The sequence below is a fragment of the Galeopterus variegatus genome, unplaced genomic scaffold, assembly GCF_000696425.1.
Source record: "Galeopterus variegatus unplaced genomic scaffold, G_variegatus-3.0.2 Scaffold11, whole genome shotgun sequence".
NCBI classification, from domain to species: domain Eukaryota; kingdom Metazoa; phylum Chordata; class Mammalia; order Dermoptera; family Cynocephalidae; genus Galeopterus; species Galeopterus variegatus.
The window spans coordinates 1,270,016-1,288,595 of record NW_007726122.1 but is presented as its reverse complement, the minus strand read 5'-3'; the positions used below and the strand labels follow the sequence as shown (position 1 = coordinate 1,288,595).

Genomic DNA, 18,580 nt, shown 5'->3' with positions numbered 1-18,580 from the left:
TTCACTGATACACATTCAGTTTTTATATTAGTTTCTATTCTTGGGTTTCTTATGAATAATGTAAAGTGAGATGCCACACCTGTATGTGACATAGGCTTGGGATTTAAACTTCCCATGGAAAACATTTGTTCTACTCTAAGTCTCACACAGAATCGAATTTCCTTACTGCTCCCCTGCCCGGCCTGTAGGTGAAATGTGCCTAGCACCCATTTCATGGGAAGTACAGTCCTACCAAGTTTTTTGAAGGAGTTTCAGTTCCAACTCCCATATCACATAGGTCTAAGGCCATATCTTTTGTCCCAACATCAGCATCAAAAGCCCAGCCACTGTTCAGTAGGAACTATATCCAGGACTGGCACCCTGGAGCACCAGAACATTAGCTCATACAGTTAAAAGTTCTGGCTCTGACCTCCCTCTTAATTTCCAGCCCCTGAGGATTTCTTCTCTTTCTTCCAACCACAGATATATATCAAAAATATTTTATTGTTATATTTGACCAAGTGTTTCTATTGTTTGAGATGGCAGGGGAACCTACAATAGCTCAGACTTTGTTATCAGAACCAGAAATCTACTTTTTAAAAAATAATTTACAGAACAATAAAAGTTTGTTTTTGTTGTGGTGGGTTTTTTTAAGAGATTTGTGAATAGCCAAATTTCTTAAGCCAAACTTCCAGTGCATCTTAAAAACAAACAAGCTATAGGACTAGAATTATCTGTTCTTTTGTCTTTATTTTTAATTGCAAATATTGGTTAGCCTTGTTGGGGGAAAATATCTCTACCAATAGTCAATTCTCACACAGTACCTTTGGCTGCATCAATTGCTGTTACTTTATGCCACACGGCACAGCACAGGTGGTCAATGTCACTGACAGGGCATATCTGTAAAAATTTCCTGGATGAATGAATGAATAAATGAATGAAAGAACATCTCAGCAAGGTGCAGGCAGCTCTTTGACAATTTGCTTGTAATCTTTAAACCCCCCATACACAGAATTTGCCTGTCAACAAAAAGAGTGGAACAGACAGGAGGAAAAACTATAAACAAGTCAAAATAAAAATAAGAGATGGATTTCCAATTTGTTTTATCACTCACAGAATGTCAGGGCTGGGATGGATCTGAAGGATGACCCAGTCCGACCCCACCCCAAATGCAGAAACCATGACCCAGAGAGACTAGCCCAAGAGCCATCACCAAAGCCCAGGTGCCCATGTTTTTTACCCTATGCAACTTGCTCAGCATGCCCTCAAACATTACCTAGTCTTGCAAAACAGGCAGAATGATCTTCTTGAAAAACCACCTTTGTGCTTAATCCACAAGAAGACAAAGAATACTCAGAATATTCAGTTGTTTAGAAAATATTTTAAAAGTTGTTTAGGAACAAATGGGCATGCCCAAGCAAGACTCTAGACAGCAGGGGAAGGGAAGAGGGCTGAGGCCCCACAGTGTCCATGTACTCTTCACCTTTGGTTCACTTTGAAATGATGACATTAGAAGTATATGGGAGAATATGGCTGGTCTAGAAGCACCCAGGATCTTTAGAGATCTAGGGAGCAAGAATTCCAGAATAATCCATGTCTCATTCTGAAGGCAAGATGACATCCAAGTTAAATCTTGCTTTAGAATCTCAGTGTTCAGGAAGAGATTTCTACCCCTTCTCCCCATGCTCAGAGGAACTGGGATGAGAACTTCTCTCCCCTCCCTGCTCTGACCACTCCCTCTGCAACAAGAGGAGTCACTCATCTGACTGGTCAGAGCCCAGGACATTCACTGAGCCTTGTTCACTAGTGGGTGGCATCGCTATGCCTTGGAGGTCAGAAGTCTTCCTCTGGAACTTCAGGCTTCCAGGTAGCAACAAGGTCAAGCCATGCCTGCTTCCCATGGGAAATCCCAGCCATGTCTCTTTTCCATCTTTCTCTACCTGCAACTATGTGGGAGCTATGGAGGGTCTGCTCTACAAGACAGTAAGATTCAGATAATGTGCCAAAAGCTTCACTTGGGTCTCCTCTGGCATGAGTGGTGCTGTCCAACTCAGGTTTTCAAAGAATTCCAGAAATGGCTGAGAAGGTATGGAGTATTTGAGTACTTGCTCAGATACCCAAATCAGTACCTTGTCTATTTTCCCTAGGCTGGCGACCCTAGAGAGGAGGACAAGGAAGATGCAAAGCTCCACCCAAACCTCAACTTTTACTGTCCATAAAAACAGAGCCTCCCAAATAGTGTGCCGGGATATGAAGTCCTCTCTGCCTTTGGGTGACCAGTGGGACTTGGGGAAGCCAAAGCCTGCAGGCCAGATGCCTCCAGCCACAAGCTCCCTCTGTTTACCCCAGTGTGCCATACAAATATCAACATCATCTATGTGTGCTCTGCCATGGAAAAGATTGGCAAGTCCTGAACAAAAGCATGTCCAGTCTACCATCTGCTTCTTTAACATCTAAAACATATGACTCCTCCCTCCTTCAACATCCCCAGGTCCCCACACACCTCATCAAAGAAGTCAAATGCAAACTACTAAATTCTTGTTCTCATCAAGAGCTGAGCTGGTGGAGTTGGGTTGACGGTGACCATCTGAGGTGCCTTTCTATAGACTGAAACTTCTCCAACTGGGGAGAACACTTTCCCAGGGGTACACTTTTGGTAGCAGGAGGTCTCAAAGCCCCAAGGTAGTAGCACATCCTCCTGGACCATCAAATCAGAAAATCTAGGAAGGGCTGCCCCAGAGTGTCTGGGATTTTTCTGTTTGAATTGGGCTATTACAAAGACTGCATATTAGAAAGGCCACATTGAGCCATGTGGCCACAGCCTGCAGAAATGCACTGATTAACACGTGGTCATTACATTCACCTATGAGAGAGAGCCCTATAAAACCTGCTGCAGGACCTCTGCATGTGCTGTTGAGGACTGTGACCACTAGAAACCGACGTGAAAATTTTCACTCTGTCAGTAAAAAACACAGCTTCTTTTGAAGAATTGGCTTATCTTCCCCTGGTGGACAATGAGAAGAACAAAACTGTTTCCCATTTTGCTTTGACCATCAGGAAGTTCAAAATCAAATTTGAGCTCAACTCTAGTGACCCTGAGGGCCTGGCTAGAGAGTTGGGGGTTGGGGATAGGTCGGAGGAGGTTGGGGTGGAGGGGAGAGGGCAGAAGCACTGCATCATGGCCACAGTTCCTGGGCAATGCCACGGACTGTAGAGAAGGCCAGCCAAGGGTACAGCAACATCTTCTGTACCTTAGCAATAGCCATCTGGTCCCCCAACCCTCCAAGTCTCCTCACAGCAGCCAGAATAATCTTCTAATCTGTGTTGGACTGAATCGTGATTATTCCCTAGTTTAGAATCTTGCAGAGGCTGCTCCTAGCTCTCAAGATAAAACCCAAGGCCCTATCCCTGTCCCGCAAGCCCCCTCACATCTGGCCCCCACCACCTCACTAACTGCCTCACATACCACTTTCTGCCTCCCACACTTACCAGTTCCACTCTCCCATGGGACCCGGCCCTGAAGTCCCAGGCAGAGGATGCCAGGTACCATCTGTAGGCAATGAGGTGGCGAACAGCCACCAGTATCCAGACCTCTGGCCTGGCATCTTCACCAGAAACTCCAGCCCTGCTCTGTGTACTACAAGAGCTGGAGTCCTCCACGGGCTCCCAAGACCTTGCAGCCTCCACTCCTTTGCTGCTCAAGGCTATGGTCCCCTGTGGCCCAAGCTGACCCTCGCTGTCCACTCTAGTGAGGACTCCTGGGGACTGCCCTTCAGTGCCCACCCGTACGCTTCAGTGTAAAGGGTCTTCTACTTTTGATGCCTGCTCTTCCCACCAGACCCTTCTCACTTCCTATCTTTAGAATCATTCTTTCGAGTTGGAAGAACCTTGGCATTTACATTATCAAGCACTCTGGATTCTTAAACTTCTAATATGGCATATATGAAAAAGGATAGATTCTACTTGCATGTCTCTGGTGACAGGAAACTCACTACACCACAAGGAGGAGCCTTGTGAGCACAGCCCTGCAAGGGGAAAGGCAAGATGAGGGCAACGAGTCAGCTCAGATTAGAACAGGACAGTCACCACCCCGACTGCTGCTCATTACCTCCAGAGACCACACTGGTTTGTGTACAGCTCAGCACCTCCTAACTCATGTTCAGCTCCCAGCATGAGTAGACTGTACCTCCATGTTGTATCCCCAAGAAACTGCCCACCTCTAAGAACCAATGGGCAGCCTGACTGTGCTGAAACTGGGGGTAGTCCCGTGGCTACCAGCCTGGGCTCTGGAGCCAGGGACTTGGCTTCCGATCTTGGCTCTGTACTTACTATGTGCCCTTGGCTAAGTCACTGCACTAATCTCACTAAGCCTCAGTTGTCCTGTCTGCACAATGGGACCATAGGAGTGGTTGTGACTTTGTAATGAGATGGAGCAAGTAAGATTCTCTTCAGAATAGAGCCAGGCACATGATAAGCAATGAATACACAGTAGCTACAACAGTTGCTACAGCAATAATTAAAACCCAATGCATTTGTGCGCTCAGACAAGAGACAAGTCACCGAAGTGGGTCAGTGAAGGTCTCACAGGGCAGGCAGGACTCCTGCTGGGCCTAGACAGGGTAGGATTCGGAAACAGGCTGAAAGAATGTTCCATGCAGGGAAACAGCGAGGAGGAGCTTAGAGTGTGAACAACATGAAGAAAGTAACAGTAACTACAGCACCCGCTACCGAGCGTGTTCAGAGCCATCCCCTGGTGTTCACGTGCTCATGTACACACGCGTGCATGCACACGCCAGCCCTGGGAGAGGTAGGGCTACCGTCAGTAGCCCCTCGGACAGAGGAGCAGCCAGCATGTGTGAGCCCAGGGAGGGTGAGGCCTGGCCCAGCCAGACCTTTTCATGGGCAAGCAGAGGGACATGGAGGCGGGGAAGGGTTGTGAAGGGGAAGAAGGTCTGGGGCTGGGTGTGAAGTGGTGGGAAACCATGAAGGGCTCTTATGTGGGGACGGGCTTCAGGAAGAAAAAGTTCCAACAATGGCACAGGGTAAGAGGCAAGAGGTCCCAGTGAAGGTGGCTTCCAACGTGAGCAGAACAGTCCAGGCCACAGCCCCAGGGCTGCGTGGGGCACGGTGTCCCCAGAGCAAAGTCAAACCTCCTCACGTCCTCATTCCAGCCCTCTGGGGTTTGGGTCCCCTCTTGCTTCTCTAGCCCCCACTGCCGTGGACTTCCTTTCACTCACCCCACATCCCAACCACCGAGGCCCCTGCATGCAGCTCCCTGCCCACACCTGCATCCCTCTGTGCCCTTGCCCGTGCTGCTCCTTCCACCTGGCACACCCTCTCCAGCCAGCTCTCCACCACCTCCACATCTGCCACCCTCAGGGCACCTCCTCCAGGAAGCCTCCCCCTTTCTTGGCCTGGCACATCTGTCTCCTCACCTCTGTCCCCTCTCCCCCACCTCCTCATAGAGGGACATGGATTCACTGTGGAGGAAAATGAGCTCCCTGAAGAAAGGAAACCTGTCCAGGGCCTCATCCTTCTCCCCACAGTGCCAGCCCTTTTCCTGACTCATGGCCGGGGCTCAGGCCATCCCTGATGACCAAGCTCAATCATGCTCAGAAACACAAACCTGCCCCTTTCCAGGAACAGGATGCCCACAGGAGTGGCAACACTAGAATTCCATCCAGCCACCAGCCTGAAGAAATGCTACCATTCAGAGTGCAAAGCAGCTTATGAGAGCCGGAGGCAGTTCTGATGGCTTCCTCTGTTAGACAAGGGACAGGCCTTCTCCTGGTTTAACCCCCAGTGACCTTTGAACTTCCTGGGAGGTCAGCAGCACGTCCCCCTTCCCCAGCTGTCTCTCTGTCTCTGGCTGGATGGGAGGGAGGGCCCTGGGCCTGTTCCATTTTGCGCCCGTATTGATCTGTTGGCAGCAATGGGCTGGATAATTAGCCAGGAATTAGGGTTTCTATTACAGCCAGGAGGCTGCTCCAGCTGATTTATCACCTGAATAATTTACTGTGATTGAAAGGAAATTAAAATGAACTCCATTTGACAACTGTGAGCTTTTATGGGCTTTAGTGAAGGCTCAAAAGCCAGATTAATAGCCTGGTGTTGGTTAATAGTCTGCCGAGAGTAAATACGGCAGGCTGTGCTCGGCAGCGGCCTTCCTGTGGCAGCCGGAGGAGGGACCCGCTCCCGCCAGGAGCCCAGCGCCCACGACAGCGTCAATGCGAGTTTTACTGAAACAGATTCCACTGCTGGAAACACACACACACACACACACACACAGCAGTTTCTTTTTCACACACACACACACACACACACACAGTTTCTTTTTCACACACACACACACACACACACACACACACACCCCAGCAGTTTCTTTTTTTCTTCTCCTCCTCCAAGGTGATTTTTACTTACTCCACATGTAGGGAAAACAGAATTGCTTTTTCAATAACCATTTTGAAAAGGAAGTGTTTCATTGCCCAGGAGTGGGTCTACATTAACCCCTTCCACTCAGGCAAAGGGTTTACTAGGTTTCCCTATGAAAGCCAGTAGCCAGAGCAGATCTTGGTGGGAAAACAGCAAGGTGGGGGCAGGCTCTGAGCTCACGGAAGAGATAGGCAGGAGCCCCGCCTGGCCCTGAAGAACGGCTGTTCTAACCGTGGGCGGGGAGGGTGATTCGGAAGGATGTGACCTCTCCAAGCCAATGCAAGACTCCGAGAGGCCTGGAATGACAGGCAGGCTCTAGCTGCAGAAGGCCAGTCAGAAAACCAACCAGTCAACAAACTGGCTCCTAGAATCGTCTGGGACATGGAAGCCCATGGAATCATCTTGTATAAGATGAAGACAGAAGATCCCGAGGCCAGTTTCCAGCCTTGTGGCCTCAACAATCCTAGAAACTCCCTGGGCCTGAAAATAGGGTGAATCTCTGGGAGAAAAAAGTTCCCATCTATAAAATGGGGCTCACAAACTTTGCCCAGCCTGCTTAGTGCGCATTTAAATGGAGGGTCCCATGAGACACTGGATGTGAAAGACCTTTGAAAACCGTCCATGATCATGCAGAGGTGAGGAATGTCGTGTTGCTATTGTTAGGCTGTTGCGGCTGCTGTTGTTGTTGCTGCCATCAATTTCATGATCACTACTACCAAAGATGTGGAAACTGAAGTCCAGAGAAAAAGTGAATTGCTCAACAGGGCAGAGCCAGGACTCAAATCAAGCTCCCCCAACTCCAGGGCCAGTAAATGCTCTTTCTTCCCCACAAGGCTGCCTAGTGAAAATGACAGCAAGGCCCCCACCTAGGCCACCAGGCCACAGAGACACAGACTTAGACAGCTTGATCTGCTTGCAAATGGAAGGTGGCCAGCCTCCGTGGCCAGCAGCTCAGGGCCTCCTTCCTGGCGCCACCGCCATGCTGCTGTGGGGCTCACACAGCAAGGCCTGCGGAATAAGCACCTTGCAGAGAGAGAGCATGGGGGCTCAAGGAACCCATACCCTTGGTGTGCATCCCTTCCCGGTCCGTGGCCCCTCCCTTGGGCCATCATTTGTCCAAAATGATTGGGAGTCGGGCGCGAGGGTATGTCATTCATAGTCCAGTGCCTGTGTGTGTGCAGGGCAGCCCTGTGGCCTCACCTTCCATCTCTCCTCATTAAGGCACATTAATGGGAGGCGAAGCAGATTAACCAGAAAACACTGAGTCAGTCATTATCCTGCTGCACCGTTTGTCTGCAGGCCCCGCCTCAGAGCCCACACAGTCAGAGACACCCACAGACGTGCCCGCATCATTCTGAAGGACACTGCTGGAAACAGAGCCCACACAGAGTTTGTAATTCTGGTCCCTTCCCCTCAGGTTTCCATCTCTACATGAGCCCATTGGACCTGTCCTTCAAGACCCCCCATCCATACCATTCTCCTTGATGCCACCAACTGAGGCAGCGTCTCCTTCCCTGGTTCAACATTTTGTCAGGACCCACAGAAGCTTCTCTCTTGTCAGGTGGGTTTTGAGTCCATGTCACAATGCCCCTGTGAGACGGCAGACAGAGCTGATGCCTGACTCAGCCCTCCGTCCCCTAAATACGTGGCACTGTGCCAGGCTCACAGTCCACATGCAAGAAACATGTTGGATAATGAGTATGTGAGTGTCTGAGCAACTGAGTGAATGAATACGTGGCTGGCTTCTGGACTCCTCCCAATTACTCCACAGTCTCTGCCCAGTCTTTCTGGGCATTCTAATTAAATGAACTATGATTCAGATTCTGAGTTTCTGTGAGAATAATGTGGAACACAGAGAATCCCTAAAACTGAATGTCTGTGTTAAGTAAATGGGGCTTAAAAGAAATGCTGAGGCTTTGTGCTGTGGAGGCAGGCTGAGTGCAGAAGCCCAGGCCCTTCCTCTTCACCACTCACTTGCTGGGTGACCTCAGACAAGCCCTGTCCTCTCTCTGGACCTCTAAAAAATGAGGGCATCAAAAGCTTGCCTCCATAGACCCTGCTAGCTCTAAAATTATGTGATCTTGTCATTGGTTAGAGGATAAATTTTCTCCCAGATTCTGGAGGGAAAGGTAGGCCTCATCCAAGAAATTTTCCTGATTGAGTCCCCTCCTTCTACTCCTGTGTCAGATGAAACTGAGCAGTAGGGAGAGGCTGTTTGTGACAGAAACAGACTCTTCTCCCCAAACCCCAGGATCTAGAGTGTGCAGCACCAGCTCTGTCCAGCACCTACAACGACATCATTCCCAGCACAGTCTTCACTCCACTTAAAAGAGAAGGACCGGAATCCCCACCGTGGTCTACAAGAGCAGGCCCATCTCTCCAACATCACCTCCCACCCTGTTCCCTGCACCCAGCCACACTGGCTCTCTTTCCTCTCCTCACTCCTGCAACGCCCTCCTCACCTCCGGGCCTTTGCACTCACTGTTCCCTCTGGCAGGCACGTTCCCTCCACCCCTGCATCCCTTCTCCTTGTTCTGCCCAACTCCTTCAGGGCTCAGCATGAATGCATCTCCCCTAGGAAGCCACTGTGGCCTCCAGGCTGGCTCAGTTTCTGCTTTAGGCTCTTGGAGAACCTTAGACATCTCCTCCTCGGCACCAAGCACACCTGTAATCCACAGCCCTCTGGGTATTGCACATGACTTGTTGGGTGGTTTTAGGCAAGTCACTTTGCTTCTCTGGGCCTCAGTTTCCCCATCTGAAAACAAAGTGGCTAAATGGTTCGTAAGAGCCCTCATAGGAACTGCTCTGAGATGGCCAGACTGGCATAAGATGGTGGCACTGGAGGCCTTGCTCGCTCCTCTCCACACAAGTTCCCTTCCAGCACCTCACCTCTCCATGGGAGCTTGTGCACGTGGCTTACACTGTTTTTATTGGCCCTTTAGAAAAACTTCAGAAGTATCATCTAATTTGCATTCAGAGGAAGCTGAGCGAGGCCAGGCCTCACCACCAGTACCAGCTGGGAAAGTGCTGGGGAAAATTATCGCCCATAGGGTATCTCTCACTCACCCACCAGAGGGAGCTCTCGGCAGGCCAGAACCATGTCTTAGTTCCCGGTGCCTGGCACAGATGGCATCAAAGAATATTATCCTGAGTTGAATTTGGTACTATAGAGACCTTAATCAGGCCCCAAGAGCCTCTCACTGTAGCCTTTCTGGTCCTATCTCTACAGCTACAGGTAGTGTCTGCACCTCTGCCTGGGGCCACAGCAGGCTGGCTGGTCAGCAAAAGTGGCACCCTGCTTCCTTCCCTCTCTTGCAGATAACCCAGCTGGGAGTCTGTCAGTCACTTCTTCATCTCCAGACTCTTGGATTCAATCTCTAAAAACAGGGTGACCTGACAAGAGGGCTGAAAGTGGGGTACACACTGGTACTATCATAACATGGTTTATAGCCAGTGAGCCCCCAGGCCAGAGGGTGGTTACAAATTTCAACCATCACCCAACTGATGGGATAATGATCCAAGACAATCTCAAGTGGCCCAGGAGATCATTGCATCCCCCCGTCCAAAGAGCCCTGGGAAAGGACGCCGCTTGGCAGCGGCAGAACAGCCAGACAAGTCACCATGCCCTGGCTGGCCAAAGAGATGGAGGCAGCAGACAAGAAGCTGCCGGAGCCCCAGACCTCGTTGGGGGTTGTGAGTGGCCAAGAACAATGAAAAGCCCACTTTGAGCAGGACCTGGCGCCTCTGCCCTCGGGAGAGTGCCCCGGGCCTGCCCCACAGTGGCAGGAGTGGTGGGCGGGGGTCACAGGGTGTACCTGCTCAGGCTTGATGGGCTCCGTGGTAGTGAAGATGTCCGAGTAGTGCTGCCTCTCAAACACACGGTCCAGCACCTCCAGCTGCTGCTGCGTGAACAGCTCTCCCCGCATCTGCTTCCGGAGGAAATCTCTGCCCGGGAGTGAGTGGCCATTCGGCACCGGAGACTCCTGAATACCTTTGATGAGCACAAAAGAGGAAGGTGAGTGGAGGTTATCCAAGCTGCTAAAGAAAAACAGGCCAGACCCTGAGACTGGGAAGAGGGCCTGAGAGACCCTTGAGTCCAGCTCCCTCCCTGACAAGAGAGGAAACAGGCAGGTGCTCAGGTAAGGGTAGGCCTTGCCCAAAGTCACCTGCTGGTGGGTGCAGAGCCAGCCTCCATAGCCATGTGCCAGACACTGTGCAAAGCCTTTTTACATGTGTCATCTCATCTAATCCTCACTATGACCCCCAACGATGTTATTATTTTCCCCATCTTACAGATGAGGACACTGAGACCTACAGAGATTGAGTGATTTGCCTGAGGATTCAAGCTCAGACTGACTCAGAGGCTTAGTAACCAGGTGCTACTGCCCCTTCTGTACTGAAGACCCTCCTTGAAGGTACAGGTTTTCCTAGAGCTAATGTCCTTACCCTGGACATTTGCTACCACATCATGTGACCAGTCAACAAAACACTACTAGGAAGAAGACTGGCTGGTTAGAACATTTGTATGGCAAGTGACGTATGTACAAAGTTCTTGCAGCAAGAGACTGGAGACAACCCGAGTTTATTTGTAGGGGATTGGTTAACTAAGCCAGGGCACACCTGCATCCCAGAACACTGTGCGGCAACAACGAGGAATGTGGACTGCCTCGAGGGTCACCATGGAAAGATCTTCAAGATACATTGTTATGTGAAAATAAATCAACGAGGTGCAGTACAGCACGTATAATACACAACCTTGGTGTAAAAGAGGAAGCAAATAAGACTTTCTATAATATCCCTATCCAAGGGATATGTGAGAAACACCTAGAGTGGTCACCCATTCAGGGAGGTAGGAACGGAGCGGACGGAGGAGAGCGGAGAGACTTCACAGCGTGCTTCTTGTTTGCTTTTGTTTTGTCTCAGAACTTTAAGTGTGTTGCCTATTCAAAAATGTAAATTAAGAAAGTACAAGATTAAATTCTCTATGTGTTCTATATTGTTAACTATTCACACTGTAGCAGACTCTAGAAACGATGGTTACATCTCAAGGAAAATATTGTGAATTATCAATAAAAAAGGCAAATGGGATGAAATATCTTTGGTGAGTCTTGGGCTTGAACTGTTTGAAATGAACTGAGGAAATGGCCTTGGGGGCACATCATTGCCCAGGGCTCTCTAGGGCCACAATGCTCATGTGGGGCTGACCAGAGGCACTGTTGAAAGCCAAGCCCAGCACAGGGCATCTGCCTGTGCCATTGGGAAGCCCTGGGGAACAGCGGCATGATCAGCTCTCGTGCTGAAAGAAACCCTTACAAAAGGCCTGGGGCAGCCCCTGGTCCCCGCCAGCACTCTGCCACCCTGGACTTCATCCATCATCTCAAAATCTCACCCACGGAAGGAATGAGGCCAAATCAAGGAGCATGAAGCAATGGGCTCCTGTGTCACTGAGATGCAGCGAAAGGTCAGTGCTGCCTCCACTGTCCTGTGCAGGGGCAACTGCAATGCAGGGTTGACATCTGAACAGTGACACCAGGTTCGGGGGTTCACATGAGTGTTAGCCTTTCAGAGTCCCCATGGAGGCCAGCAGCTCAGAGGACCCAGTGTCCTCTAAGGGAAGGGACTTCGGAGGTGGCTCATGAGCCCCCTGAGAAAATAGATCTCACATCAATTTGGACCCATGAGGATACCATAGGCTGGGCCATAGCCTGAATGACCAGGTACCCCCACCTGTGGGCCAAGGCAGAAGCTGGTCTCTCTGACCAGTGTCCCCCAGCCTTAAGCCTGGTTTCCTCCTCTGGCAGCCTGTGACACTGGCCTTCCACAAGACAGGTGCCTACTCCTGCCCACAAGATATCATCCTTAGAGACACTTCTTCCATCATGGCCCATCCGCATGAGGACCATTCCCACAAGGTCACCAAGACTAGCAGGATGTGGGGGTTCATGGTCCAGTCTGTCTGCCCAGTGGTGTTCTTCCATTGTTTAGCATCCACACCAAATGACCCTGTTGGCAAAGTTTCCATGCACATGTACACATCCCAGAGCGGATGGTTCAGCTCGCTCCTACTCAGCTATTGCTTTGCCCGGTCACCCCAGTCACAGACACTCCTGACAAAGCTTGACCTTGGCTATGATCCCCAGTGCTCCCCAGTTTCTCCCTGCCAGAGAGACTACATCCACTTTTCAGAGACTTCTCTCTGTCCACCAACTTCAATTGCACTCCCCAGGCCCCAAGCTCCTAGTGAAGCCTCCTTCCTGTCAGCCAGTTCCTGGGCCTCACTCTGCTCCCTGCTGGGCAGTGCCCAACTCTTCTCTCCCACTCAGGCTGCTCCATCAGACATGCCCCAGCTCTGCCCCTCCGGGAGGTTTCTCCCAGGTGCCAGGCCTTCCTCCCACAGATGTCCATGGGCTCAATCCCTCTCCCATGGGATGCCCAGGCTGAGGCTCTTTCCACAGCTCAGAGCCCTGGAAGGATAGAGCCACTGGGGAAGTTCAGAGAAGGTGGCTCGACTGACAGCCACTGTGGGCAAGGTCACTATGTGGTCACTGAGTAGGGCCCAGCATATAGTAAAGGCTCATAGCACAGTGCCAACTCAAGTGTATGCGCCAGGGGTCCATGGAGACCCTCCACCTGAGGACACTACACATACTCTGAACACAGGCAGCCTCGCCAGGACCTGCACTGACCTCTGCAGAGTCTTCCAGGAAGAGGATGGGCTGCGTCTTGCTCTGGCTTTCAGAAAGTCAGCGAGGGCACCCATGGGCTGAGCCTGTAGGAACACCCAGGCTGTCTCAGTGATGTGGACACTGCCAGTGGAGGACGGTGAGCTGGGAAGAGCCTGCCTCTCCAGGCTCACCCTCACCTGTGATCACTCCCTGGCCAGCCCCTCTACCGAGGGAGGTGATATCTACTCTGTTACTTTGTACAGAAAATGGCTCAAGTTTGTCATTTCCTTAAGAAGGCTTGTGGCACTCCTAAATACATAGTCATGTATTCCTTGACTTAACAAAGATTGTTAAATGTTTACTCTGTACCAGGTAATATTTTAAAAATTAATGAATTTTAAAAATAAAATAATAAGAGGGGATACAGTGATGACTGAAACAGGCCTCTCCTTACCATCTGGAGAGGGCAGCCCACATTAGTCGGTGATCACACAGATAAACATAGGATTTCAAACTGTGATTGATGTTAAGGAGAAAAAAGTGCACAGAAATAGATACAACTGACCATGTTTAATGGGGGAGAGGCCAGAGAAGCCTTTGCAGGGGAGCCAGGCTGGAGTGAGAGTAGAGGGTGAGGACTCAGCAGGGCAAAGAGGGTGGTGGGAGAGGGTATGTCCGGCAGAGGAGATTGCCCAGCCAAGGGCCCTAGGGAGGAAGGAGGTGAAAGGAACAAGGGGAGTGAGGGAAGAGACCCCAGGAGAATCTGCAGAGGCTGGCAGGGGCTGAGCCAGACAGCCACAGAGGCCAGGAGGCCACAGAGACAATCTGAGCCTCACCATGGGAGCCGTGGGAACCATGGGAGGGGGCTGGGGAAACAATCGCCTCCCTCACTTCTCAGTCCCAGAGCCTGAACTGCTCATTCCTTTAGGTCAGGCCATACTTTCCAAACTCCACTCCCAAGCCTCATCTTTTGGTAGAGACTAGGGACGTACAAAGATAACATTTTGCATTTGTGGGTGTTTGAAGGTGATGCGCTGGAGTTGACCTGTCAGCCACAGGTGACCCAACGTGCCCACATGGAATGAAAACATTCCTCATTGATATGTGCATTGTTTCCCAGGACAGATACAACCTGCAAGCACACATGCCTCCTCCTCCAGGACGCCTTCCTTCATTCCCCTGCCAGTTTCTCTGTCTCCCGTTCTTTGGGCTCTGACTACTTTCTCCCTTATCTTAGGAGCCAAGTCCACTGGGTCCTTCACTCCCACATTGAACAGATAATTCCTCTCTGTCTCCGCTGCAGGGAATATTTGTGGAATAAATGAACAAATACTTGTTACAACAGCCCTTCACTGTGCTCTTCTGGTCTGCAAATGTCAGGATCCCTCCTTGTGGCCTCATTCACTCATTCATTCTTCCCTCAACCACACTTAGTGAGCACTAATGTTAGGGATACAGCGATTGGTAAAAGCTGACTCAGTCCTTGTCCTCACAGAATTATGCTCAGTAGAGAAGGCAAACATTAATTGAAAAATAATCAGACTGGTAACAGTGCAAGTATCAACTAAGATAAGTACCCCGACAAAAAGTGCATGGTTCGTAGAGGGCAGGGACATGCTGACCTGCTCCTGGGTGCACGCAGTCAGCACACAGTGAGAATGGGCCAAACAGATTCTATGCTCAGAGATAGCTACAAAAATGAATACCAAAAATCATCCCCTGCACAAGGGCAGGTCTAAACCTCCAGGCCTCCCGTGTAAACTTCCATAGCATTTTTCACGTGCACTGCAAAGATGCTGTCTGACTTAACAGAGAATGTGGTCTTGGAGGCAGGCTATACAAGTGCTCATTCCCATCTTATTCCAGCCAGAAAAATCTGAACTCACAATGTGAATGGTATGCTTAAATATATGAACAGACATGGGCAAAAGTACAAAGGTATACATGGGGCATGGTATCTTTAAATCATTTTTTTTCTACTCCAAATCAAATAATATGTAATAGACCCAGTGCTGGGCTTAGTCAACCATGGCTCATAGAATTAACATTCTGGAAGCCAGCTTCAGGGGAGCAAGGGGCAGGAAGCTCCGTCTCAGGGAGCAAAGAAATGCTGGCTTTATATTTCAGGTTAAACCAATGTTATTCACAAGCTGGCTTTGAAGCTAAAAGCTTTACACAATCGGTTCTGGTCACGCAAAGAGGGAGGAAGCAAAATAGCCTCAGATTCCCATCTGTCAAGAGAAAGCTGTCTCTTGTGTGTCTTAAAAGATCATAAACCCATTGCGTTTTCTTCAGAGCACAGCAGATTCAGGGGTTTTGCATTTTTCTCAAAGGGTTCTGGTTTGTTTCTTTAAAAATCATCATGCACTTTACTTCTGCAGATGCTCACTGGGAGGAAAAAATAAAGACAAACAGGGATCTCCAAAATCCCTTCTGGCACCATGGACTTTGGAAAGCAGCCTCAGTTGGAGGCTGAGGAGCCCCAGGAAAGGAGGTTAGAGCCAGTGGGTCAGCCTCCAGCCTTTCTCAGAGCCCCATTTCTCTAGAGCCCGGACCAAAGCCAGAGCCCTTACAGAGCCTCCTTCATCCTCACAGCTGTTCCTCAGCATGGCAGGGCAGTGGCAGGGCCCAGTGGGAAAAGGGTTGGGAGCCAGCAGACCTGGGTTCTAGCCCCAGCTCTGCCCTTAATTACTGTGTGAGCCCAGGCAGGTTCCTCTCCCTCTCTGGGCCTCTAAAAGCGAAGAAGGCTGAGTCAGTCATTTCTAACCCTTTTTTCCTCCAAAATCCACCTAGATTTTGTCTACTAAATAATATTAAATGAGCATTAACTTATTTTCCCATTTTGGTTGTTTGTGCAGTTTTTGCAAGGGACCCTCTCCCCAATATCCATTCCACCACTAAGTGATTACTGAAGCCAACCAAGGGGGTTCTGTTCTCTTTGCCAATATTTGGCTTAGGAATGGACATACATGTGAGGAAAGGCCTGTTGGGGTTTCTGGGGAAAAGTCACAAACAGGATGGAATCTCTTTCTTTCCCACTGGGATACATTTACCCTTAAGCTTTTTGAAATTGTGCAAGTAACTCCCAGATCCCATACTGTTTTTATGCAGTACATCACCCCTCTCCTTACCCAATGGCCCAAGGTCATTTCCAGATCGGGTCAGTGTGCTGCTTCTTACCCACAGGACTCTGGCACCCACGGTACTCCCAGACCTGCCTCCCCCAGTGAGAATGGGGGTAAAGCCGGGTCTTGGCAGGCCATCTGCCACAGGAGATCAGAGTCAGAATCACCTGGGCCATTCAGTTTGGGTCAAGTGAGCCCAGGGAGCTTGGAGTTGGTCTCCTCAGGTAGCTGCAGTGGCTAATTGTGAAAGCAATCTATAAAGCAGAGACCAACCAAATTCAGACTATGCTAATTGCAACTTTAAGAAATTGTTTCAGATGCAATTTTTAAAGTTTGCTAAGGGCAGTAGTGGCTCCAGAATTTCTCCATAGGAGGGGCTAGGCATGACCATGGGTTATAAAAGGGGAAAGGGGACAGGGGATTTGTTCTGGGACTACGTTAGCAAAATTCCCTGCATAAGATTGAGAGAGCATCATCTGTCCTCAGCAAAGAAAGAAGGGGGAATAACAGAGATAATGGGAACACAAGTGTCTCCAAGCCCCCCTGACCTCACCCTGGATGGATAACTGTTCAGTGCCAGGCACTCAGCCAAGTTAGTCATCCCTCGGTATACACAGGGGATTGGTCCCAGGACCTTCTGCAGATACCAAAATCCACGGAGCCTCAGGTCCCTAATATAAAATGGTATTTGCATATAACCTACACACATCCTCCTGTATAATTTAAATCATCTCTATATTATTTATAATACCCAACACAATGTAAATGGAATGTAAATAGTTGTTATACTGTATTGTTTAGGGAATAATGAAAAAAAGAAGTCCATACATTTTCAGTACAGACACAATGTTTAAAAAATACCTTTGATCCACAGTTTGTTGAATCCATGAATGCAGAATCCACGGATACAGAGGACAAACTACATTTTCAAAGCCTTTAATTTCGTTGGTCCTGAGAACATCTGTGTGAGGTATGTATTCTTATCCCATTTTACAGATGAGAAAACTAAGGCTCAGAGAGGTTGAGTCACTGAGGTCGCTCAGAGAGGTTGAGTCACTGAGGTCACTCAGCTTATAAATAGTGAAGCTGGGATTTGTACCGAGATCTCGTCTGCAGATCCAGCGCTCATGACACTGCTCTTTATTCCTCATGTCAGCTCATGAGAAGAAAGCCCCCCATTTCTTCACCTGTAAACTGGGAACAATGGTATACAGGATGGTCCACGGGGCTTTTGTAAGTACTAAGTGAAATAATCCCCCGATGTGCTTTGCACAGTGCCTGGCACGAAGTTAGTGTCCAAACAATGTTAGCTGCTGTCATCATCATTTTCATGAGGAAAACCCTTCCAAGGCTCCAGTGGGACAAAGCCCAAGCCCCCCCAGGCCTCCATGATCTGCCCCTCCAGTCAGGGTCTCCCCGATGCCACTGTTCATTCTGTTCCCATCAAGACTCATCTTAAAAGCTATCTCCTCTCTGAAGGTAGTAGCCTCCAAGTCCAAAGACTGACTTAATCACTTTCTCCTGGGTCGTCTCAGCAAGTCACATGGCTACCACTATGGCCTTGATTTTACTCTTCACAACCCATCCTGCGAGCTCGGTCCTCTTGGAATTCTCATTTTATAGCTAAGGAAACTGGTATGGAGAGATTAAGTAACTTACTCAAGTCATGCAGCAAACACACAGCAGAGCACTTGCACGAGTCAGGGTCTCCCCGATGCCACTGTTCATTCTGTTCCCATCAAGACTCATCTTAAAAGCTACCTCCTCTCTGAAGGTAGTAGCCTCCAAGTCCAAAGACTGACTTAATCACTTTCTTCTGGGTCTTCTCAGCAAGTCACATGGCTACCACTATGGCCTTGATTTTACTCTTCACAACCCATCCTGCGAGCTCGGTCCTTTTGGAATTCTCATTTTATAGCTAAGGAAACTGGTATGGAGAGATTAAGTAACTTACTCAAGTCACGCAGCAAACACACAGCAGAGCACTTGCACACCTCCTACATGCATCAGAGTGAAGATGAACGTGATGAATGTGGTATAGCACACCAGCGATGCCTGGACACTGAACTCAGTCAGGCCCAGGTTCAAATCCCCACTCTGTCTCTTATGAGCCCATGATATTTGAACAACTTCTTTAATTTCTCTAATCCTCTGTTTTCTCATCTGTAACATGGGATAATAATGGTACCTGGGGTTGATGAAAGAATTGAATAAGAATAAGTGTAAAATACTTAGCATAACACCTGCCACATTTTCTTTCCTTCCCTGCTAAGAGTATGAGCTCTCTGAGGGCAAAGCCCATGTCTGATTCTTCTTGAGCATAAGAGACGCTAATTAGTGTTTGCTGACTGAATGAGTAACCTAAGAAGACTTGAGGGG

General features: G+C 49.3%; 1 protein-coding gene across 6 annotated transcripts in view; it reads right to left on the bottom strand.

Moving 5' to 3' along the window:
- PAX5 (paired box 5) overlaps nucleotides 1-18,580 on the bottom strand; it is a 200,608-nt gene that overhangs the window by 126,785 nt on the left and 55,243 nt on the right. For all 6 annotated transcript variants that reach the window (XM_008588063.1, XM_008588197.1, XM_008587992.1 and 3 more), the window contains one exon: nucleotides 10,227-10,402. In XM_008588063.1, the coding sequence (XP_008586285.1) occupies nucleotides 10,227-10,402 (176 nt within the window). The remainder of the gene's footprint in view (nucleotides 1-10,226; nucleotides 10,403-18,580) is intronic.